Raw genomic sequence first — 25062 nt, forward strand, 5'->3', positions numbered from 1 at the left:
GCTAGCAACAGGTGCTTCTCATCTCTTGGTAAGGCATCTGAGGGTCTGCAGGTGTCTGTGCATACTGTATGGGAAGAAATACTGACTTTTCCATAGTGACCACTGTCCATTTCCATCCTCAGTATGATTTCCACAGCAAGTTGCTTGCTTTATACAACAGCTGCTTCAGGTCAGTTTACTCTGCCTGAACTCTTGAGTTCTTCAGTACTTGTGAGCTGCATGTCGCAGCAGCACTCAGTGGTATTACCTATAGTTTATAGGTTCAGCACTTGTTAATTAAACCATGTCCACATCCTCTCTACAAAGAAAAGGAAAAGGAAATGGAGATGGAGTATTGCTCTGAGAGTGTCTCCACCTGTGTTGCTATAATTGGCAAGCGAACAACTGTCAGGCACCACTGAGCTACATTACTTTTATTTGCCCTATTAATAGAGCTGTACCTGCTTCATTTTTGTTGGCTGCCTCTCTGCTCATGCAAGAGTTGGTGGATGTGGTGCACACCAAATACTTCCAGCCAACCTTACAGGATTTTATCAGTACTGAGAAGGAACCCGACACCTGAAGCAAGAGGTGAACAAATTGTCGATCAATTGAAACAGTAAAGGGCACTATTGCACATATGAGGGTTTGGTACCAAACCAGCCAAGAGTACAAGATGTGTTTCCCTAACAATATAAGGAATACAAGGACCCTCCACTTCTTAAGAGAACGTCAGGTCTAGTATGAAGTCTGTCTGTTTTTTGCATTCTTCCAGTCTTTCAAGACTGCTGAACAGAAGTTCAGCTCTTTCTCATTCTTTCTACTGACCAGTGGAAAAGAAGTGTATAGGACTTTTACAGCATAAACCCCCAAAGTCAGCAGTTCCCTATCTTGCATCCAGCCTAAAGCAAAATGCTTATCTGTGCAGAAGATGGCCTCAAGCCATAGATCTAAGCAGTATCAATCTCACCACCTTGAACTTTGAGGGCACACCAAGTCTTTAAACATTGATTTCCCCATAAACACATGTAATATGTACATTGAAGGAAATCAAAGCAAAGCAAACTGCTGTTGAACTAAAACATCGTGCATAAACAATTCTCTTACCAAGGAAAGAGAGTAGGGAAACAGTTTAACCTGGATGTCCACAAGATACCTTGGTGATCCTGGGGTTAAGAAAATACTACAGTGAAATACAGAGGCTCAGGTACCTACTGCCAGTAGCTAGAGCTTCATGATTTTCATGCAGCTACATTGATTCAAATATATGAAATTCTGGGCTCTAGCTTTCAACAAATTTGAAGAACTGGGAAGTTCTACAGAGAAAATTTTGAAAGCAGAGTGATATAATCAAGAGCAGCTGGGCCAAAGGAGTTAAGTATGCACATGTCCTCAGACGGAGCACAACATTCTGTAAGGCAAATATCAGATAAGGCACACGAGAAAAATCCTGCTAGCTCAGCGTTTTTGTAAATAGAGAAGTACCTTCCCCCCCTCACTGTGGTTACCACCGTGTTCAGAAAATAACTCCTCGGCCCATCCCCCTCCTCTGACTGTACCACTACTTCCAGCTGACTGGGGTGACTGACAAACTGCATAACAAGATATTTGAAGTCATGATAGTAAAAATGCTTCGCTATTATGCAGAATAAATGGTTTCCACTTGGGATTAGTCAATGGAGAAATATTTTGAGTACTTTTTGCTCAAGGGGTTTCCTTTGCTTGCAGGGTCGTTCAGAAAAAGCTCCCTGAACTTTGAACCGTATCTGCAAACTGAGATAAACAAGAGCCATATAAATACCACAGCCCTTTTCCCCACACTGTTTCCTTCTGCAGCGGAGTCAGGCAGAGCTGCCAAGAAGGGGGAGGAGGAAAGGTAAGTGTGCTGGGTTTGCTGTGAAAGAGCTTAATGACTTAAGATTTGGCAGAGTGTTTGCTTGTTTCTTTGGCTGAAAAGGCTGACTGTGGAAATTTCCATTGGAAACTAAGTTGAAAGTTGAAATATGAAGAGAATTATAAGACATGGCTCTCCTGCAGCTCATAGGGCGGACAGCTGTTGCTGGGTGCTGCATGCCAGTGCTGCAGAAGGTTGCTGTAAAGGCAAGGAAGGATATCAAAATGTCATGAGAGTCTCATGTGCTCATAATGGATATAAAGGCAGGTTGCTTTCCTGATGTGTGGAAAGAATGGAAAAAGGCTGTGTTGGTGTACACTGGACCACAGTTTAGTCTTCAAAGTACTTTATCTAGAACATCGGGAAAGAACTGTCAGGGACAGCTGGATCTCACAAATGCAGCAACAAATGACTACTGTTTTAAAAGGTCAATTATTTTTAATCCTTTAGGCTATGACAAGATGGATGGAACACATATTATTTATCAGAATTTATTTTTTCCAAACTATTTTGTGGTCACTGTCAGACTTTGATGTAAGTGGTGAAGTTGTACAATTCCACAACCTAAGACAAGTTGGGGAGCAGCCTTATAATTTTATATGTTTATAATTTTAAGTGTTTCTTGATAATGTGTGTTTAAGCCAAAATTCAGATGTTAATGGAATAAAATGAAAAGGTATTATAGAATATATCTAAATTATAGAATTTCTTATATGCTTTGATTTTCACAAACATTAACTGGATTAAGTATGGATACGAGATTTTATAAGATCTGAGGAATCCTGAAATTCAGTTTTCATTTCTGGTTTTTGCAAAATTGTTTATTGTACCTGACTTCTTCATAGCTTTTTCTTAATGGGATCCAGATACTCCAGACTGACTAGTAAAAATTTTGAAGTCTTTTTTATTATTTTCTGCTATGTTCTGTAGTACTTACTGTGTAGTGAAATCCGCTGTTGGTGTGTGTACTTTTAAGACAGTGGAATTACTCTGTAATCTGGAGTGAGCTGGTCTAGATTCTTCCTGACATAAACAGGTTTATCACAATTTATTTCAAAAAACAAGAAAGAAGGCCACTTTAAAATCACTGGAGTGTTAAAAATGGTCAAAAAGAAATTACAAAGAGAAAGATTAGTAGTACTAAAAAAATTCCAGTTATTCTGAATGTTTACTTTGTAGCTGTTCAAACACAGTAACAAAAAACCACAAAGCACCACAAGCACCACAAACCACTTCAAGCACCACAAAGAAAAAACACCTGCCTCTATTATAGAGGAACTCTACTGAAAAACCAAAGAAATTGAGCAGCTCAAATTTATTCTTACAGGGGTTTGTTTCTTTTTTTTTTTTTTTTTTTTTTTACTGAATGGAGACAATACGCTGCTCTGTTTTCTTAGGGGAATTTCAGAGTCTGAACTTTGTTTAGGCATTGGCCTTACTTTGTTTATTTTTTCTCTTCTCAGGTAAAGCCCAGCCATGTGGGCAGGTCTGGGGCTAGTTCTGGCCCTCTGTCTCCTCCCAGTAGGAGGGACAGAGACCCAGAACTGCCAGGAGCCCCCAGAATGGCATATTGGGGAGGAGGACCCGATGTGGAACTCCAGAGGCTCGGTGACAGTGGTGGCTCTCCTCCAGGCTAGCTGATTATTGTGCCTGCGGCAGGCTTCCAGGTAAGCATGGATCTCATCCTGATTTTTGTTATCCAGCCGAGACTGCTACATGTGCCCTGTCACAGATGCACTCCATGAACTCTAGCTGCCCCAAATGCCACCATCACTGCTGGCTTGTGTGACCCAATGACCTGGCTCACTATCAGCAGAAGAGTTCTGTGCCAGTGGGTAAGATTCTCTATCTCTTGACCTACTCTTGACTGGCAGATTGTCTTCTCCAAATTAGGTTTATAACATAATAAATTGTATGATCAATTTGACATTAATGAAACCCAAACCACAGGAACACCTGACAGAAACAGCAACAGATGATTAATGTAGCAAAAATGGTGAAGCCAAGAAATATCACAATTCTTTAACATGGTTAGATCACCTGAAATAGAGAGATCTGTGATCACTGTTTTCTTATGTAAGACCTGTAGGGGAAAAAATAAACCAAAACATGTGCTTTTAATGTGGCTTTTCAGCCTGTGTTCAGAGATCCTACATATATTTTAAAAATCCAGAAGTTAAGGTAAATACTGTCCTTTTGAAAAATTGATGAAGCATTCAAGGAAGTCATCAGTGTTTGGTTTTCATCCAAGACCTGGGACATTGGTGCTCTATTTTCTAGAACTTACTCCTTGCAAATAATTAGCTATCATGACAGTAACAATAGTAATAAAATAATTTCAAGCTGAGCCAAACAGGAATTGCATAAAGCTTTTATCTTTGGTTAATTTAGGAACTGTGAAATTATTTTGGCTTAAAAATTCATAGTACCAGTTTTAGATTTGGATTTTAGTCACAGTGAGAAGACCTTAGTTTGCCCCTCTAGGCTGCACAATTTACATATCATAATAGGCTTTGCAAGTTTATTAAGAATTTGATTTAAAAACGTAGTGTTAAATCTGTGGGTCCATCAAAGTTAAAAGTGGGCTTTGTGTTTGGCTTTAAAGGTAGTTGAGTTTGGTTCTTACGTTTCAGAAAAAAATTAAAGAATCTTCCACATTCTAGACTATTTCCTGTAACTGAAAAAGAAAAGTTTTCTAGAGCAATTCCATAGGAAAAACAGAAAGGAAAGGGAAGAAACTCCACATTACACAGCTGTAATAAAAGCAAGATAGAGTGTATTAATTTTTGTGTCAAATATCATTATTCTCTAATGATTTATGGTCTTACTTCTTTACATTCCCTCTAGTTTGGAGGACCTGCGAGTTAAGTTAGAGAATGAAGGATTGGTCAACATCTCGTATGTGGTTGTCAACCATCAGGGAGCTCAATCACGGAGGGAATTTCACCTACTAAAAGAACGTGTTTCAGACTACATTACTGTCTACCAGCAAGATGAGCAGCAAGAGGATGTCTGGACTACTTTAAATGGAAACAAGGATGACTTTCTCATCTATGACAGGTGTGTGCTTACAGACAAACATGGAAAAATATTTGCATATATTTTGAGTAATGATTTACAAATCTCTGTTATTTCATTGATGTGCAAATAACAAAGACATCATGCTCAGCTTCTAAGTTGAACTAAGTAAAGTGCTAGTATTTACTGGAAAAACAAAGTTACAAAATGAAAATCTGCATTTACATAAGTAATTTTGGAATAAATATTTTTTCCTTTAAAATTACCATGGGTTTAGATGAACATAAGTGAGTGTAAAATTTGGTAACTTGTTCATGGTTTTATGGTGTTTCTACTTTCAGATAACTTCATTACAATCCATGCATGTCAAATTAGAATCTTTTATCTCATGGGAACTTTTTTGATGAGAGTTATTGAAAATGCCATGTAGATATAAGGAAAAATTAGTCTTTAGGTAAAACTTAAAACTTCAGAAGAAAATTGCTTTTTGATACAGGATTCTGACAGAAGTATATTTTGGCAGCACCAGTAGGAACTGTAGTTGAAATCCCAATTTTTTGATTTTGATGTGATGGTAATTACTTGAAAAATCCTGCACTTGAAACATGTCTATCCTTGTTACTTTATATTACTGTAATGAACATTCCAAGTTCATACAAAACCATAAATAAGCTTAATACAGAATTAGAAAGTTACTCTTTTTCTGTAATGTGATGAATTTAAATGAATTAGCTACATTAGGTTTGTGGGATGAAACTAGTAGTGGAATGAATGATCTTGAATGTTACAGCAGCAAATATGCTCAAGTAAGGAAGGCTGATGTAATACAACAGACAGAACAGTGCTGTATTTTTTCTGGGAGAGGGCCCAGAAAAAATGGGCCTTGTCCAGAGCATTTGAAAGGCTGACCATTTCTGTGCTGTCGACACACAGGGTATGTGTACATTATGAATTGGCTTAGCACTAGCCTGGCCATGATCCATGATGGTTCTAGGAGTTTGTGTTCTTGTTGTGCCTTAGCCACAAAAGCTTTGCCTGCTGCTGGTCCTAAACGTACAGTACACATGTGGGGAGCTAAGGCCAGGGGACTGTGTGTTGGCACTGAACAAGCTGCCCTTGTGTACAGGTTCTGCATTTTCTCCAGCTCCTTTGAGCAGATCAGTTGTGTAGTCAAGTGCATATTAGAACACTCAAGTGCAGACATGGGGCAAGCAGGCACCATAACAATCCCCTCATGCACAATAAATCAGTAATGCAGGTGCACCACAGTGCCCATCCCAGTCAAAATACCTGTCAGGTTGCATAAAAACACTTGGTAAGGATGCAGCAACCACTCTGCAAAGATCCCTTCTCATTATCCCAATGGCTCTGTAATGAGCACACCTCTGCCAGTCTTAAGTGTCACTAAAGGACAGGTTTCTGGCAGTGCAGCTACCACATCAACCAGAAATCATGCTTCACATCCTGGCCAGTGCAGGTGAGCAGGCAAGCATTTGTAAGGAAGATACTGGATTTGCCTATGAACTGGAACAGAAACACTCCCTGTGGAACTGTACAGTGTGGGTGGATTGATGCAAGTAAAGTGAGATATCATAAGAAGAGAGATTTAGTTGTAGGTATTTGTAACCACAGAGTTCTTTCTCTCCTTAGATGCGGCCGTCTAGTGTATCATCTGGGTATGCCCTACTCCTTCCTGCATTTTCAGTATGTGGAAGAATCTATTAAGATTGCATACTGTGAAAACAAGTGTGGAAACTGCTCTTACATGGTATTTTCTGTCTCATTCTGTGTATAATAGAAAAGTAGATTTTTTTGGTATTTAAAAAATTATTTCAGTGTGATTAATCCAGAAATATAAGATTTCAAATTTACACATTTCATGCATCTTGAAGATAGCTTTTAAGCATTTTTCTAAGTGAATTAGATTTGATTTTGAATAGACTGATTGATTAGCTGAATTCCTGTCTTTGATAGAAATGCAAGTAATTGTCAGAAATGTAAATGCAATCTTGGAGAGTAATTCTGTTTGTAGAGCTGTAGAGGTAGTGAGCAATTAACTACTCTAATTTTGTGGGATGGGTAAGTATGTACTTTTTTTTTAAATCCAGGAATGAAACTCAAGCTGGTTTGCATTACTATTCATTGTAGTTTGCATTTAAACACAGTCTACAAGAGTTATTTTTAAAAAGTGATAATTCAAGGTGACAAATTATTGTTACTGCTATAAAAGAAGGGTAGCTTTCTTTAGTGAATAATTCAAGACCAGAAAGGATTTTAAGGATTTTCAAGGATACTTTTAAGGATTATCAAGAAATGTACATACTTATGGAAGTTCAATGAACATAATAATTTTTTATCCCATTGTGCAGTGTTCTGGCTAAATGTAGACCACAGACAGGTCAGATGTAGGATCTAGGATAAGAATACTTATTAGCAGTTACTGGAATTGCTAAAAAGCCCCATGTAGTTGACATTGGTGTGACAGCACAAGGCTATTTTTGATATGTTAGTACATTCAGCAAAATAACATAAGTAACTTAAAAGTGCCTTTCATGCTTTGCAAAAATGTCAGTTAATATTTTACAACTAATTTAATTGAATCTAGTGCCCTGTATTTAATGCAAGTGTCTGTTTTGCAGGATCCTGATATTGATCGTGTATGTGAAAACATCACTAAAAAAGCAGTTGAAGAGCTATCAGAGATAGAACCCAAGCATATAGGTCAGCATTCCCATCCCAACCTGCACAGACATGGACACCACCAGCGCCGCCACTACCACCACCACCAGCACCATCACAAGGGCAGTCATGATCCCAAACATAAGAACCACCAGGCTGCTGCTGAAAATGAGAGACATCATCCTCACAGTGGCTGGCGCCACAGGCTTTTTGGCCGTCACAGACACGATCAGATAGGTAGTCAGGAGGACGTAGACACTGCCCCTCCAGGAGAAATTGTGGAAATTCCACAAGATAAAAAACTACGAAAGAAAGGGAAAAGCAGCTGTAAAAATGAGTTAACTTGAAATTGGCAGACAGGATCAGACTCTACCTCTAGTAGCTGATCCTGTCATTGTCGACACCTTCTGTTTGAAGAGCTAGGGAATTCTGTCACCTGACAGTGTCGTGGAGGACTACCAAACTCTTGCAGGTGACACGGGCAGCTGGCAGCAGAGGATGTCACTGAGTCTTGACAGTGCCGTCTGCTCTCTGCTGCCTGACATTCATCACCAGCAGGAGCAAGTGAAACTAGTGACACCTGACCGTGACAGGAAAAGGTGAGGAACTGATCCTGAAAAACAAACTAAGCACCTACCAGAAACAAGGGAGTCACACTAACTCAGTTAATATAGTTGCAGGAGCAGAAAAATGAACAGATTAAGTGTTTTTATTGCCCCAAATTCAAAATCGTGCTGACAGGTGTGGTTATATTGCAAAGAAGTGTATTTTTAGAGCAGAGCTTTTAGAATGATTGAATACCTGTCAAATTCCATCATTGAAAAGCTTAATGATTTAAAGGAATTTGGTTGGCCCCTAGTTTGTTTTTCAGTTCCACTGGGAAGGTGTCTGCATTCTTGATTAATTTATCTTTCTTGTTTCTCTTCTAACATTCTGCTTGCATTTGTGAGGACAGGAGCATAAACTATGACCTAGGGGCTCCTGTCTGATGTTTTGCAATCAAGAACAGAAGGTAACCAAGAAAGATATTTTAATAAGTTTTTATTAAGAAGACAATATATTTGAAAGTTGTAACCTGGGGATACAAAGCATGTACAAGCAAAACTTACTCCTGAGCAATGTGACAGAATAATTCCATATAAAAAATTAAATATAGAGACAGTAACTGCTTTATTTTCAAGTAACAGATTGATATACTTAACTTTGACAAAGCTTTCTCAACAAAGCTAATAGCTTTGTGGCTCTTAGATACAGTAAGAGGGTCCATTAATACATACTGCTACAGCATGTAAAATCCTACTAAATCAATTAGATCATCCTGAAGTGAGAAGTAATGTTAACACCTGAGAGTCAGAATCAAAAAGAGGGTGGGATGAAACAAGTTTAATCTTGGTGTAATGTTGATCTTTGTTTATAACAGTGCTGAATTTGATAAGTCTGTATCAATTAACAATCTGTATCAATTAACACAATATACCACTTAAACTTGTATAACTTCTCTGTCTATAGCCTAGATAGCATTCCTAATGTTTGATTAACTGAATGGAAGTAAATCCAATTGTTTGAAGGATTTCTGGATGAAGAAGAGAACATTAATGAAAAGAAAACTGCTATGAAAGCATACACCATAATTAATGATGGTTTAATAGGAAAATTACTACTCCTACAAAACCTGAATCTTTTTATTGTGAATGCCGATTAGCAAGAGAGTTGCTTTGAATATACACAGAATGCATGCCTTTGGAATGTTTGACAAGAGTGTTTTCAATAAAACATACTTTCTTCATATCTTGTTTTTATTTTGAGATGCAGAATTTGGAACACTGAATACTTAAAGTAATTTACTCAGAATCTCCTCCGTTTGAAGGGCGGGTCTTGGCCTCTATTAAGACGTTGCTCCAAGTCTCTTATGGTATTTCGGAGAATTTCAATTTCCTTGTTTTTCTCTTCCTGGAGATGCTGCAGCTTCTGTAAAAGTGCAGGCAAAGGCTTCATTCTTAAACATCACATAAAATTATGTAACAATACATTTTGCTACTGTGAGTAAGATATAGTTTAATAAGAATATTTTCCTGAGTATTTTGTATCACAAAATTACAAAAACTATTTCCTGAGAATCCTGGTTTTGTGCCATCCAAAAGTCTTAAGCCTACCAAAAAAAAAAAAAACCAAACCAAAACAAAACAAAAAAGAACCCCAAAATCATATGCAGAGTATTATATCAGTGTCACCGATGTCGGTTCTAGTTTAAGTTTCCAGGTTAACAATTCTGTAGTAAAACCACCTCACATATGGCTTTTTGTTGTTGCTTGTCCTCAGTAGTATCAATATGTCAAGAGCCATGACAATTGGAGTTGATGATCTTAAAAGCCTTTTCTATCTTAAATTATTCTGATTCTATGAATTGAATTGTATAGAGGGTGTGTGGGAAAGAACATACAGAGAAACCCCAGGGAACTCCTGCTTCAAACACCCTGAAACAGTATCTGTGTGCTACAGACTAGGAAAGCACCTACCCTTCGATAGATACTTTGTGGTAAGACTGAAGCATCTGAAAAGGACTTGGTCGTTTTATCCTGAGCTCTTGCCAATTTAGCATTGAACTGAAAGAATCAGGCAAAGACAAAACTATAAGAATGAACAGGGGAAAAACAAAAAAGGTGTATTAAATATGTTAAGGGTAATTTTCACTTTTTATTAGTTGCATTTTTTTACCTGAAGGTAGTAGCAGTAAGCCTTTCTACTAAGTCCAGAAAAAGAAGGCTACCTCTGTTTACTTTAAAAAGAATGCAGTTACAAGCTGTATTTCTTAAAAAAAAGCCTCAAAGTTTTGCAAAAGTAATACAAATATGATTAACTAAAATGTAGATAAAAAAGATGCTTCAGAAAAAAAGAATAAAATTGAAGGCTTCTCAGCCATATATCTACAGGAGAAGGTGCTAAAGTCCTTCAGAACCATTCATCTCTTATGTTCCAAGGATAAGTCAGCCTGAACACTTCCACAACTTATTTCTTTTTTGATGTGTGAAATGTTTGAAGCATTTCCTTAATTCTTTCTGTAATGAGAGTGCTTTAAAACCCGAGCAATGAAACACATGTTGAATGCTCTGTCTTAAATCTCTGCAGGATTAGAATTTTTTATTGGAATTTTATTTTAAAAAATATATATTCTCATATTCAGAAATTTAAACCAAGAAAGTTAAGCAGAAAATATTACTGATTTTTTTTTAATAGCTCAAAATCTAAAACTGTTTCTAAATAATTTAATTTGGAACAAGAAGAGAGCAATTTTCAGTCTCCCTATACAGTAGGTGGAACTTGACTCCTGAGCAGGAGTCAGTTACCATTGTGGAAGGGAGCACCTGCCACTGATCCTTATAAAGACAATGAATAATTAACTTTTCTAGATTCCATCATATTACTTTGTTAAATACTAATTAACATTTTTTCACTACACAGTCTCTTTGAAATTTACCAAATGCCCAGTTCATCTTTAAGTTAGCTTTGTAATGCATACCTCTATCTGCAGTTTAATTATTTCATTCTGCTTCTCTTCATTTTGAATTTTCAGCTGTCTAGTCAGCTCTGATATTTCCAGTTCTTTTTTCTCTCTCTCTTCTCTATACTCCATTTCTTTTACTTCAACTAGCAACACAGTAACACCAAAATTATTATTATAATAGATGAAATTAAATAGATGAAAAATTAACATAATTTTCCAAATATTAAAACTTTCTTGGACATCAGGTCAACATTTCACTAGAAGACAATTCAAGCAGAAACCATACCAAAACTATAAGAAAACCACACCGTCCTATCATAGTAACATACTGTCTTTTTTTAAAAGCATATAATTTTATAATTTACAAAAACTTTCCTTGTTTTCACCTATATGGAGGACCAAAAAAATCCTATTTTTTAAGGTTATATCTCTAATGGAGCAAATGAACATAGAAATCAGTTCTTTCCTTATTGAAGTATTATTTATTTGTGAAAATAATGTTCTCCTTTCCTGAATACAGATAGAAGATTTGAACACCAATCTAGCTTACAGTTCAAAGCAAGGTTCCAGTTGACACTTATATCAAAATTTCATTCTTTCTGATTTTTATGTCCACATTCCCAGCATTTGTTCTAACTATCTGGGAATTTCTGTTCATCCTGTGTTGCTGTACTATTGCTTCATTACCACTGTCTGTTCTCTTCAGCGAAGATAAAATTCCATTAAACACTGCCCACTTATAGTGTTCACGTGTTTCCACTAAGTGGAACTCCTACTTATCCTAGAAAAAACGTAGCATGGTGACATTATGTTTTACCCATTGCTAAAGCATTCAGTCTTCAGAGAACTTACATTTTTTCCTTGTATCACAATTCAACTGTGTTATTTCTGATTTGTGGTCTTCCTCTTTGTTTTTAATTTCTGTCATGAGTTTCTCAATTTGATCTTTATACTCCTGTGAATGAGTATGAAACATTTATATGTTTCATATATACTCCTATGAAACATTAATAAAATGTTTTATAAAGATCTTGCAGTTTCTGTGCTCTTAGCCTTCTGCAAAGCACGACCATCATGTAAAAAGATACAGTACTCTATTATTCAGTACTTGTTTTATCCTCAATCTTGTAAATTTAAATGCCTAATTACTTCTTACTTCAGTCTGGCTGAAGTTCACAGATGAAAAACATAATAGATTTCATTGTATTGTAGCTATCCGTTAATACAAAATTAGAAACTGTACTTCTTAGGAGAACAGGCAAATGGAGAGGTAATATTCCTTTCCCGAGAACAGGATCTGACACAATGATGCAGTTAGTTAAGGAAATACAGTTTCACCTTTGTGGATTTTTGAGTCAAGGATTGCATGATTCAAGTGTGAGTTTTGTTAGTATTGCTTATACCAAGGATTCCAGAACTTCATCTTGGCAGCAATAGACACATCAGTGATACCAGCAGTAGTGATGCTGCTGGTACTGACGTTCAAAGTTTGAAGATGCCAGTTATAAATTTACTCCAATAACTTAATAACTCCAATAACTATAAATTTACTCCAGAATTTTCAAGGAATTGTCTGTAGCTGCCACTGTCAAGGTGCTGACTCCAAAGCTCTTGTTGCAGCTTTCTGACAAGATCGCCACTCACTAGAGCAATGCCTGGAGGCACTCACCAAGGCAGTCACTGATTTGGGATCAGTATATGGGGACATAGTCAGGCTCCTTCAGAATGACACCAGGAAGTCCCGCCGTGCTCACACATGTGTTTAATGGGTGGAATAATAATTTATCAGATCCTTCAGAAGGCATTACTCATTTTTTTACTCAAACAGTCAAGCTAATAGCTCTACTGGTACAAATATTAACTCATAGCACAAACACAGGCAAAGGAAACCAGCAGTGAGATTCCTGATCCTAAACAGGTAACAGATCTGCATCTCCACACAGAGAGCTATGAAAACAGAGAACTCTGACTAGTGCTTCTGGTTTTACCTCTTTTGCAAAAATGAGTGCCATAGATAAAAATTAGAGAGATCATATATGGAATTTATTATGAGGTACAGACAAGATGTAGAGACCTATTATCTTTGTAGTATTTATTCCTGAATAAACTGGACAAAATTCAGACTGCTCCTGATTCTCTGTCAGCACAACCAGACATCTTCAATGTGAAAACCCTATTTCCACATGAAAAATTATTTCAGCGCAAGAGATTAGAATGATGAAGGTGAAGTTGAATTTAAAGCTAAATACAGCTAAAAAAAACCCAAGTTCATCTTAGATTGAGCACCAAAGTTCTCAGCACCAAGGAGTTTTAACCTCTTAGTTCTTCTAACACCTTCTCACATGGATACTGTCATGAGAACAACCCTTCTCTTTTTACACATGAAAAAACTTAACAGAAGGGCACCAATACGAGTATCAATAGCAAACCCTAAACAAAAAGATATACAAAAAGCATAATACAGATGCAGTATTATTCCTTTACCTAAAGAATGATAATTTGTGACATACCTCTTCACAAGTCTTTAATTTATCTTCCAAGATGTGAATGGTTCCCTTTAGTCTATCATTTTCATCTACATAAACAAAAACTATATGTTACATTAAAAAGTACATTTTGACAAATTCCTTAGCATGAAAACAGAATAAAGAAATTACTTGCGTTTTTTGATTCAGCTGAACTTTGAGAAACTTTTTTTGTAGACATTATAATCATCATTACAGAACTACATACTGTCTGTTTCCGTTTTTTAACAAGAAAAATCATAGTTCAAGTTTAATCATAATATTTACTTGGTATTACTACTTAGAACTTAATTTAGTTTTCTGATAAATGATGCATTCAAGAAAATCTAGATGCAAAGTCCTTTGACTCAGAAAATAAAAACTATTATTATGGCTACAACAGTTTCAAATTGGAAGATGCAAGTTCTTAAGTACCAGTTTCCCAGCAACCAGAAAACAGTATGCAAACACAAAATTTAGAGAAAATAGATTTTTAAAAATTATTATTATCTATTTGAGTATTAAAAACATCCGTATACTTCCAATGTTAGAAGTTTATTAATATATATATATGCAAAAATGCCTTGAATGCATAATGGTTATAAAACTAACTTCATGGTGTACTGCTGAGCTGTAGTAGAAAGATATAGCGAATATTTATATTTTTTTTCAAGTAAAAATTAGTAGTTTTCAAGTATATGTGGATAACAGCAATAACATTTAATAACATTATATACTAAGGATTAAGACACTCTGGTTTAACAAAGTGATAAAAATTGTGCATAAACACTTGAAAGTCTACAATCCAACAGCTGAATGATACTTTCTCACCTTTTGTGAAATTGCCTCTGTTACACTAAAATTAATTTAAAACTCAACTATTGATTAAAATAACCTCCTGGAGGCAGTTACTAAGTAAACTATGGCAATAACAGCAATAGACATTTATTACTGCACAACATTGATTTTAGATAATTTTTTTTTTTTTGTTTCTCTTTGCCTGCCAGTAAGTTTCTGTGTCTGCAAAAAATCAGTAAATATAAATGAAAAAATTGAATGCCTGCTCATTTGAAATTACAGTACGGCATATATATAAAATAGCATTTTCTGCCTCTACCTTTCACGTTACACTGGTTTTCAATGGTTTGTGTCAGACCCTTTATCACATTCTGTAGAGCACTGCATTCTGAAAGAAATGAAAGATCCAGTATTTTTGAATAGTGGCTTCACAAATTTACATTTTGTTTACAAAATTTTCTCAAATATTTTATAATAATTTTGGTTAAATGTTACTCTAAGTATTTTATTGACTATAGAAATAACTCAGATTATTATTACATGGTTACTGCTTAATTTTAGCTTTTAGTTCGATGATTGATTAAAATCAAATTTATGAAGCAATACAAACAATTTCATAAAACTATTACATGTTTGTTTCTAGTCAGAAAACAAGCATATTTTTGTTTTCTGGGCAATACTAGAAGTTTCCCATATCAGCCTTCCAGCAATTTGATGTATTTAATGAAACTGAGACTTACTTTCCTGACATTATTTCTTTGACAATTTCCTTTTTAACAAGACCAAGAGAATCCGCTCACTGCAGTCTCTCACCCCTTTTTTACCCATTTCTTGATTCATGTGACATTCATCTTGTGGCTCAACATAAACTTTGAGAGATTCAGAATATGTGCTATAGCTCCATTATCTCATTTTATACAACAGAATTATGCATGCAAGCTTTATTAGTTTACATAATTGTATTTCATAATTTTATTTTTAACTGTATTTTTAATATTCAAACACTTTCTGTAATATAGGATTAGGTTTTCATTAAACATGACTTTTATGCCTTATGTTCATTGTAAATTTATCAGTAGAGTCACAAAACTGTGAAAGACTGAGAACAGCAGAGGCTCTACAACTGAGGTTATTACTTTTAAAGCTTCCCTTTCTCTTTCCTGAGTACCACTGCGTTTCTTAAATGGCTTTTAATACCCACAACACATAAAAGTTTGCTAAATAACAGTTACTCATCAAACTAAAGCCCTTTTGAAAACTATCTATCATATCACTAAAGACTACATTATAAATAATGGAGTGAGAAAGATGAACTGAGATCCCAGCTAACAGGTTCAGTTTTCCACTCAGGCTTTTTGACTGTTGGCCTGATCTTCCATCAAGTCGGCTTTTAATGCAGCCGAGTACGTTAGCCAGACACCTTCTCCCGTTCCGTGCTTCCAAAAAAAACAGTAGAGGGAGCACGAGCAGCACGGAAACATTGCCTGCCTCAGTTCCTGTGCCGGATCAAAAGCAACTGTGGAAAAATCCTATTCAAAGTCGGAATGACGAAATCAGCATGCCCGTCTGTACCAACTAGTTCTGCTACAAATTTCCTCCCATTTGAAAATGTATGGAAATTAACTCAGATGCTTGTAATTCATGCACAATTTGGAAAGACATCTGAGTCAACACTAGAGCAGCAGCTAGTCTTTACAAGGAATCGCAACTGTTTAAATGTAAGCCACTCTTTTGTACAGTCCAAAGAATATCTGCATATCTTTATTACAAGATGTTCTTTAAAGGATATATTTTGGCAAGTCTCATATGTACCTAAAGTTGTGACTGGAAAAAAATCCTGGGAACACACAAGTTCTGCTTGCCTACATTAATGAAAAGAAGCAGAATTTTTCTTAATGTTTGCAGCCTTGGGGATCACTGTCATAGCATCTGCTATGGATCCCGTGTAGTTCATTCCCTGTAAGGTATAATGCCTACATACAGAAAGATTGAAGAGCGTAAGTGTTCATCCACATTTATAATGATTTTTTATAGGGCAATTATATCAACCACTTTTTCCTTTAACACCTTAGAAATGCTAAATAAACAAATACGCAACCCTGAAGATGCTAAATAGAACCTTCTTAAGTGTTCTTAAGTTTGCTTTCTTTTAGAAAACGACATTAGAATTTAATTCAGTACTGTAGCATCACAAGTCTATTTGGCCACCATAGAAACGATAGAAAGGAGTAGAAAACAAAGATTTCAGACTTGTATCTGTCTAAAATGGATCTGCAATGGTGTACACAAAACAAAAACTGTTTTTTTTTTAATCTCATCTTTGTTCAGCAAAGAATGTATCAAGAGAAAGTTAATTTATGACCTTTCAGAGAGTGTATACACAGGCCAAGCTGCATTTTCTTTTTCCACCTTATCTTGGATATATATCCTTGCTTCCAAGGATATAAGTGTTTCACTGCCCTCTCCCTTGATTTTTAGATATTTTCTTTCTTCCTTTGTCTTTTTTTTTTTCAGAATTTCCAATCTTCTTTTACCTTAAACAGTTCTAGGAAAGATTTTGACAAGGATATCAAGGACTCCTCAGGTTCTCAATTGCTGGAAATTTCTTGGGGTGTGAAATGCTATTTTTGTTGTTGTTGTTTCTTAAAACAAAGTGTTCTTCAGTCAGGATAAAATTTCACTTCCTTCACCCCACTACCACTTGTACCCAAAAACCCTTCAGGGTAGGTGGAACAACAGCCTATCCTTCCACAGCACTCCTTCTTCCTGCTCCTCTGCTGTAAGCAACTTCTGTCACCTTTGGACCAATCCTTCAAAAGATACTTCAGAAGCTGTGGCTGAGTTGGGTGCTGGGAAACAGCTTGGGACATAAGGCTAGGAGAATTTTTTTTTCCAAGCCACAACTGGCAATATCACTCTATAAAAGCCATTATTTCTTCTTTTTGTCCATCTTTTCCTTTCCTTTTTTACAAGTTGTTTTATATAAACCCACTCCTTTCTGGTTTCATCCATTAAGAAACCTCTTCTGTTTCTGAGGGACTGTCCTGCACTGTCTGACTTTTGTGCTTAATAGAGAAACAAGTGTTTCTGACTCAAGCCAAAGTTCCATCCAGTTCATTATGCCAATTCACAATACACACTACAAGACAATTCAGGAAAGATGAAAAAAAGCTAGATAAATGCTATCATTAGTACATCCTCTCAAGTTCCCATATACACAATGAAGGAGGACAATGAGAGATTGTGTCTTTGTGTTTAAAAAAATTTGTTGTTTTCCATGATTTTCTTCCAGTTTTTTTTTCATTAATATATACTTTTGTTATGCACAGGCTTCTGTGGAACCAATTTAACTTTATTTTGTAATGTGTGGAAAAGTTACTCCTTTGTTAGCTTTAAATCAATAAACAAGTTTTATTTCCATCTATTTTTTTACTACATTAGATAATGAATATTCTATTCTGTAATCACTTTCTCTGTGCCATTCACAATTTTACAGCTATGAGTCATATCAGCTCGATTCTTTGTCTTGGCTGAAAAGCTCCCAGTCAACCAAAGTCTTCCCTCAGATGTCCCAAAATTGTGACCAAACCTGTGAAAGCCCCAGGTGCATTTTCCCACAGGCACCTTCTGGGTGTTCGGCTGGGCACAAGGCCATCTTAGAATGACTATAGATGGTACATTCTAAAGAAAGGCTGGCAGCAGATTCAGAACTAGCAATCCCTTCTTCCCATGCTTGTAAACAGAGGCTTTTGCCCTTGGCCTATGCTGCAGTTGCGTGGTAGCCACACACTAGACCCTGGGAGTGATTTTCTGGCTTGATATCAGACTTGCCTCTTCACTTGGGACCAAGTAGAAATCCTTGGGCCATGTCTGGCCTTTGTTACCATTTCTGAACTCCATTCTGACTCAGCCTCCTGAGTCACTCTCATCAGTACAGATTTGTTTGGTAATGTAGACTTTTGGCTGACTATGGCAGTCCTCGCTGGACCAGCCTTGCATGGGCACAGTGGGAGTGATCCTTGCATGGTTAAGCCCCTACATCCATGGTTTTTGTTACATGAATGGTTCCTGATTCCTTGTACCTTGCTCCTTCCTGGCAATACCAAGCCTTGCCTCCTTCCCTGTTACCTTTTCTAGTTCTGCTATTGTCTGAGATATGTGGACATGAACATGACATAATCTCACAGATCTTACAGAGTCACAAAGCTTATTTCTCTTTTTCTTCTGTAATCATGTTTGCTTCTTTGTCTACTGATATTTTAAGAGAACTGTTTAGAGGACACCAAGATCTCTTTCCTGAAAAGCAGCCAACTAACATCAACCATTGTTTACATAAAATGCTTCCAATTTGTTCTGCTACTGGTCTCCATCTCCCCTGTCATCTTGTACCATGAGTTTTTGGTATATCTGAAGAGATTATCATCATAAGCAAACTTCACTCACTCAGTAGCTCAATTTCAACACTCAATTTCTGATTATGCTAAATTATCCAAGTCCCACTGAAGATTGAAATAAAACCCAACTGGCAATCTCCCTCCTGTGTGAAACGAAGTTCATTCCTACCTTGCTTCCAAACTTTTAGTGGGCTGAGTTCCCAGAGATGAAAGTTCTACAAAAAGATGCACCTCAGCTACTTTTCAAACTACAGAAGAATAAGCAACCACAAATCCATGCTAAGTACTAGATATTGTTTCTCATTTCAAATACTCATCTGAAAACAGTTCTAGAATAAAACAAATCTTAATTTTATAGTTTTCCCTGCAATTCCTCCTTTGTTTCACAACTTTTAGATTATGATTACAGACTTATAGTTCCCATCTATAAATGGTAAATGACATTTTATTAGCAGTCTGAATCCTCATAAAATTAATATGAATATTAATATTTACTATGACATGGATTTCATTACATGATTCAAGATTAGGCATTACTGCTTTTCCCACAGTGTCTTGGATCCTTACTATGTTATTTTTTATGGCTGAAAATAATGGAAATATCTCTCAAAACTTTTTGAATATATGCAAAAATCATACATTTCTAATAAAATAACTTACCCTCTTTTACTGATTCCTCCTTTGATTGACTTAATGTTAGCAATCTGTTACATTTTTCCAGCTGATGAATCAGTAAGTTATTTGCATCATTAATTTCTGTTATTTTCTAGAAAATTGGAGAAGGACAAACATTATATTAACATGTTTTAAGTTTTGAATTTTAAGTGAATAAAAATTTTAACAATTCCACAATACTGCAGTACAAGCCTGTAATATTTCCCACTCAGGATATTCCTTTATAGAGAAGAATGATACTAGAGTTGAGACCCTTTGCCACTCCAAGTTTACCCTGTAGAACTCAGAATGCTGACTTATATAATGAGTTATAGACTATTTTCCTCTCAGTTTTGTAGCCAAGAGTCTGGATCAATCCTCTGCAAGGTTCTTTCTACTGCTTTGTATATGAGGCTGTCAACACTCTTGCAGAGCAACAACTTGAACAGTATGTGGGAATAGGAACTGGTATAATAAGTTTATTCCAAGAGAAATGCTAAATTTATTTCAGGTGCTCCTTTTATACTACATCTAGGATGGATTTGCTGACAAGGAAATCAGTAGAAAGCTGATCAACATCAGTCTAAAAAGAAACACAGTACTGATTTTCTTCAGAGGGTCAATCTTTTAAGAAATAACACACACATAACATAAAGGAAGCTCAATGCATATGGAATGTAGGAATTTGTGCTCCTGATAAGGCATGACATTTTTCTAGAACAAGGAACAACTTCTGAAAGGATACCCCAGGACTAGACCATTTGTTTTAGCTAGAGGTGTCCCTCCCTATAGCAAGGGGGCTGGAACTAGGTGGTCTATAAGGCCCCTTTCAGCCCAAATGATTCTGTGATTCTATGAAAGTGGTGTAATACAGTTATTCTTCAACACCATCTTCCATAGTCTTCCTGAGAAGCCAATTTGGCCTCTGGATGATTAAAATTCTAGCACAGAAACAAAGGCTTCTCAGATTTCACAGAATCCACTCCTGTCTCCAGGATACAGTCCATTCAAACAGCTTTCCAAATGAAGTTGTTATTACAAGTTAAAGAACTTGTACTTACTTAAAGAAATGTTCACTCAAAAAGATTTTGAAAGTGTCACACAATAATTATAGATGGCAGTCTCAACATTTTTTACCTTCTTTACTTACCTTTTCTATCTCTGAGAAGTCATATAGAAGTTTATCAAGGTTCACTAAACTGGTTTTCTTCATAGTTTCTTCATCACTATGATTCATTTATTTCTGGACCATATAACGAAATGATCACTAGATATATGTAAAAAATAGATCTATAAATTAATATATTTCTCATTCACACCATGTAAATTCTTAGGCAAAAATATAAGAAGAACAAAGAAGACTATTTTTTAAAATTAAAACTATTTTTGTGTTGAAGCTAAACTTCAGCCTATTTAAGATCTTGCTTTTCTAGGAAATACAATGAATGTCAGAAAGCCCGAACAATACTTGCCAAACTGATATATTGTGGTTGAATTTGGAAAGTTTGCTGCTATTAAAAAGTTAACCTGGATCTACTTCCATAGACAGAATAATGCACCAGGCACATATTAATTCAGCATCTTTTACCTGTGTAAATGCTCTAATATTTGCTACTCAGGTTTAAAGGTACTTACATATTTTCTTATAAACAACAAGTGTTAAACCAGTGATAGGCACTGCAAGACATAAACCTTGCTGCAGAATAAAAAGACATTATTTTGAAAGGCACCCATATAGTTTCAGATTATTATTTTTATTTTTCTGAAAAACCCCTATTTTTATAAATTTTACTTACAGAATCTTCAACGTGTATTTGCAAGATAGATCTGAAATACACAACATGAATGCTTCTAAAAATATTCAAACTATATCTCAACATCAGGCTCCATGAGACAAAAATTCTAACACCTACTAGTAAACATGTGGTCCAAACAAAATCACCACTTCTGCATGGTCATGTGTGATCAGCCTTTTTACAAATAACAAAAAATTTGCAATCAGGAGATGAACCAGAAGTTAAAATGTGTTCACTATCCAGAAACTGAATGCGTTTCCTGACAGAAATACTTGCAGTACAGTTAGGCAGAAATAGGCAAATGCACAACACTAAGCAGAAACCAAAATTACGTAACTGAGTAATTTTCTCAGTCATTCAATATTTACAAGCTTTTATGTGTATATAACTTCTGTGAACAAAGCAGTAAGATATTGGTTCTGTGTGTTTAATACTTTTTTCTTCTGTCCACTCCTTCTTCAGTGAGACTAAAACTAATTCATAAGCCAAAGTTCAGTTTTTTAAATTAAGTTTTCAGAATATAGTAAACTTGGAAAAAATTAATGCTTCTTAATTAACTTAATGGTTCTTTCTTTTTTTTTTATTGATTAGTAAACTTAATGACTTGCAAGTTACTACAATGCAACGATTTCTCAAATTGGGTTTTTAAATATGTATTCAGGACACTCGAATTTTTGAAACAATTACCCATCCTAATATTCTGTTAGTTGATAATCTAAATGTACACTATGAATGTCAATCCTTGACTTTTCCAATCCTTATCATGGGCAGTATCTTATATTTGCCAATCGCCCCTTTTTTCATTATACTTTCAAAACTGTGTTCCACTTTCTGCATTTTGACAGAGGACAGAATTCACGGAGCTGCCGTGTTGAGCTGTTTTCTTTGTGTGTTTCCTTATTCTACAGCATCACTTGTTTTCTCGGAAGACAGGATGTGCTCAGCACTTGGCAACAGTACCACTGGGTACAAAACTCCTGCTGAACTGGAACAGTAAATTAATGTTGTATTATTAATGTTGTATTTTCTTCCAGAAGGAGAACTCATCACTCTTATTTTTGTGCATATTACTCTTACACATTATGTCTTCAAAAGGCATTTTTTGTTAAAACTCCCACTCATGTTTTGAACGATGATATTTATGTCACTGGGGGAAAACTGAAGATTTAAATCATGGGTTTAACTGCTACAAAAGTGACACCTTCCTTTAATGCCTCTTTGACCCCTTGCCATCTGTGCTTTCCCAGGACCACTTTTGAAACTATTGCAGCTGATGATACTGCTTTTGAAAAGTTAAGTTTTCAATTTTTTGCTGCAGATGGCAGTGAAACATATATATATATATATATACACAAAGAGAGAGAGGGAGGGAGACAGAGAGACAGATCTTAACTGAATGTAGGAATTATTCAGCAGCAGGCACGTCAGGTCTTCCGTCCTCTCCCGATCCTCGCTTACGCCGCTGCCCCTGAGGCACCTGAGGGGAACCCAGCCGCCGGCGGAGCGTACCACTACCGGCCCTGCAGGGGCCCCTCCCCCCCCCCCCCCCCCCACGGGTGGGCTCGGCCAACCCCCCCCCCCCTTCGCCCCGTGTTTACAGCTTCCCCTCAGGTGCGATGGGCTTCCCCCTTAAAAGTTGGGTGTGCCCTCATTAGACAGCTGTTAATTTACTTTATGGACCTATTTTTTTTACAGAAATAGGCTTTATAATTACATTCCTGGAGCCCAAGCTGCTTTCTAGTATGTGACATTTCACCCTTAAGCCAAGATTCTTAAATGCTTGTGGTTGAACAGAACGACAAAAGTCAGGGTGTCTACAAAAGTGTGACGTGGTATGTCAGTTCCTGACCTACTCCGTAAGCACATGGTAGTGGGCTAAAGGGATAAGATGAATGGAAGGGAAGGGGGCTTCTGGGGTCTTGGGTGGTCTTAATCTCCTCTATAGCCCATTCCCACTTGTTGGCCTCGTTCTTGCATTTGTGCTGTGCTGGGCTGTGCTCCAGAAACTGGAACAATGTTTGTCCTGGAAAAGTGCTGTGTTACTTCCACACGGCCCCTTCTCCAGCCACATCTTGTTCTTATGCTGTGTTAGTACCAACAGTCCTTGGTGATTACCAACAATTCTTGTCTGTTATTACCAGCTGTCCTTTCTTGGCTCCATAGCACTCCAGCTATCCATGTTCGAGACATACACCCTTATCTTCTGAGATTCTAGAGTATATATAGAGTATATATGGACTTCTTGTGTAAATGCTAAATACTCCATGGCTTTCTCAGATAACCTGTTTTTGTCTGTAATAGAGAGGGAAGATGTTGGATCTTGAGTACTTTTTGGTGCTATCCCCATGAGCAGAACTGTCTGCTGTGCAAATCAGAAGATGTGGGTGCATGCAGGACCTTTTGTGTCTGCAAACACTCAGAGAAATAACAACCTACCAGTCACAGTCACACATGCTGTTTGGCAGGCAGCTGCTTTATCAGTACATCTATAGGTTGGTGTGCACTGGGACATTGACTAGGCAAACTGATAAAAATAATTTTCATGGATAGAAGGTCTGCAGCTGAGATATCAGTGGGGAAAGGACACAGTGCCAAGTGTGTCATGGACAGATATTATTAGAGAAAGTGGTACCCAGGGAACTTGGTACATGCTACTCATGTTTTCTAGCTCACTTTCCCTGCTTCACATACCAGTTTTTACAAAACCTCTTTCACAGTCTCAGTTGTCCTTGTAAATTGCACAAATTTTTCAAAAGGTTTGGTACTTTCAAAAAATTAAAATAAAAAATTTGCAATTAAAGTTAATAAAATTGTTAATCACAGAAATTAATGTTCCTCTTAGACCTAGAAAAAAGTCCACTGTTGGTTACTAAAGAGAGAAAACCCCACCAAACTCTTGAGTAGTGAGCATTTTACCACACAGTAAACCGCAGTATATTGCACAGATTGTTTTTTGTGTTATTTAGCTGTATTTTTGTTGTATGGATTACATTCATAGGAAGACAGGAAGTGAAGACTAAAATCCAGTTCTTATGATTAGACAAAAATGTTAGTCAGTGTCCACATGTTATATTTGTAATAATGCTATGCTAAATGACCCATCTGTAAATATGTCATTTGACTTCCGGGAAGGTGATTACTATGAACAGACTGGGGGAAAATGCAAAAAATAAACATTGAGGGGAAAATGTTTGACAGATGTTGACACAGAAATACCCCAGTCTATAAGCTGGGGTAGAACATTTAGCTTGTAAAAGGTTTAACAGTCAGCAAATATTCTTTTGTTTTAGCTTTTAAAATATTGCTGCTGAAATAAGCAGTTTAACACTGCATGCTTCCAAAAGATGTGATTTTTATCTATAGTTCATTTAGAGTTCATTCTAATTTTTTTTTGTCCTTTTATAGGGTAGTAACTTCTCATGCATGACAGTTCAAGAGTCTGGTGGTCACTGAAAAAAATGTGTGACATCCACTGTGTATTAGGCAAGAAAGCAGCAGGTAGCTGATGATTTATACCACAACCTACAGAGAATTTCTAACACATACAGAAAACACTGATGCCTTTTATTGCCATTGTGAGCGTCTCTGTAAGAGAAACCGCTGCACCAAAGGCCTGTGACAAGACATTGTTTCATATTCTGTTTCTCACAAACAGCATCATCTGTGTACATCTAAAATCTCACAGTTAGGTATGGGCTTGAGCAGTGTTTTAGTGATCTTTATGCCTTTTTGATGGTCTTTAATAGCCTTCTGTGCATCTCTAGCCATCTCAAATTGATGTGTCAGTTCCCTTCACAGAGTTAACCTTTGCAAGAGTTAATGCAGTTAACAAAATTATTTGTTT

The 25062-nt window shown here is 36.5% G+C and overlaps 2 protein-coding genes across 3 annotated transcripts; one reads left to right on the top strand and one right to left on the bottom strand.

Annotated features, from left to right (window-relative positions):
• Positions 1-1750: 1750 nt before the first annotated feature.
• On the top strand, positions 1751-9356 carry SELENOP (selenoprotein P). Of its 2 annotated transcripts, none has more exons than XM_053932044.1 (5): positions 1751-1855; positions 3337-3540; positions 4721-4933; positions 6542-6659; positions 7531-9356. In XM_053932044.1, exons 2-5 carry the CDS (start codon positions 3350-3352, stop codon positions 8197-8199), a joined length of 1191 nt encoding a protein of 396 aa, XP_053788019.1. In that variant the 5' UTR covers positions 1751-1855; positions 3337-3349; the 3' UTR covers positions 8200-9356. The 2 variants fall into 2 exon arrangements, with proteins under 2 accessions (XP_053788019.1, XP_053788020.1); XM_053932045.1 differs by having other exon boundaries at positions 7531-8154.
• On the bottom strand, positions 9349-22705 carry CCDC152 (coiled-coil domain containing 152). Its single transcript, XM_053932046.1, has 9 exons — positions 22612-22705; positions 20573-20689; positions 19429-19534; positions 14694-14762; positions 13583-13647; positions 11925-12027; positions 11088-11215; positions 10087-10173; positions 9349-9538 (listed from the first exon to the last, which is right to left on the bottom strand). Exons 2-9 carry the CDS (start codon positions 20657-20659, stop codon positions 9416-9418), a joined length of 768 nt encoding a protein of 255 aa, XP_053788021.1. The 5' UTR covers positions 20660-20689; positions 22612-22705; the 3' UTR covers positions 9349-9415.
• Between the last annotated feature and the right edge of the window lie 2357 nt (positions 22706-25062).

Source organism: Vidua chalybeata, chromosome Z, assembly GCF_026979565.1.
Source record: "Vidua chalybeata isolate OUT-0048 chromosome Z, bVidCha1 merged haplotype, whole genome shotgun sequence".
Classification (NCBI taxonomy): Eukaryota; Metazoa; Chordata; class Aves; order Passeriformes; family Viduidae; genus Vidua; species Vidua chalybeata.

Excerpts from the sequence above, each read along its gene's own strand:
- CCDC152 (XM_053932046.1), bottom strand. The coding sequence starts at position 20,659 with ATGAATCATAGTGATGAAGAAACTATGAAGAAAACCAGTTTAGTGAAC. Across the intron at positions 13,648-14,693 it reads AAACCAGTGTAACGTGAAAG|ATGAAAATGATAGACTAAAG; the intron begins GTAGAGGCAGAA and ends TTGTTTATGTAG. Across the intron at positions 9,539-10,086 it reads CACAAAGTATCTATCGAAGG|AAGCTGCAGCATCTCCAGGA; the intron begins GTAGGTGCTTTC and ends GCACTTTTACAG.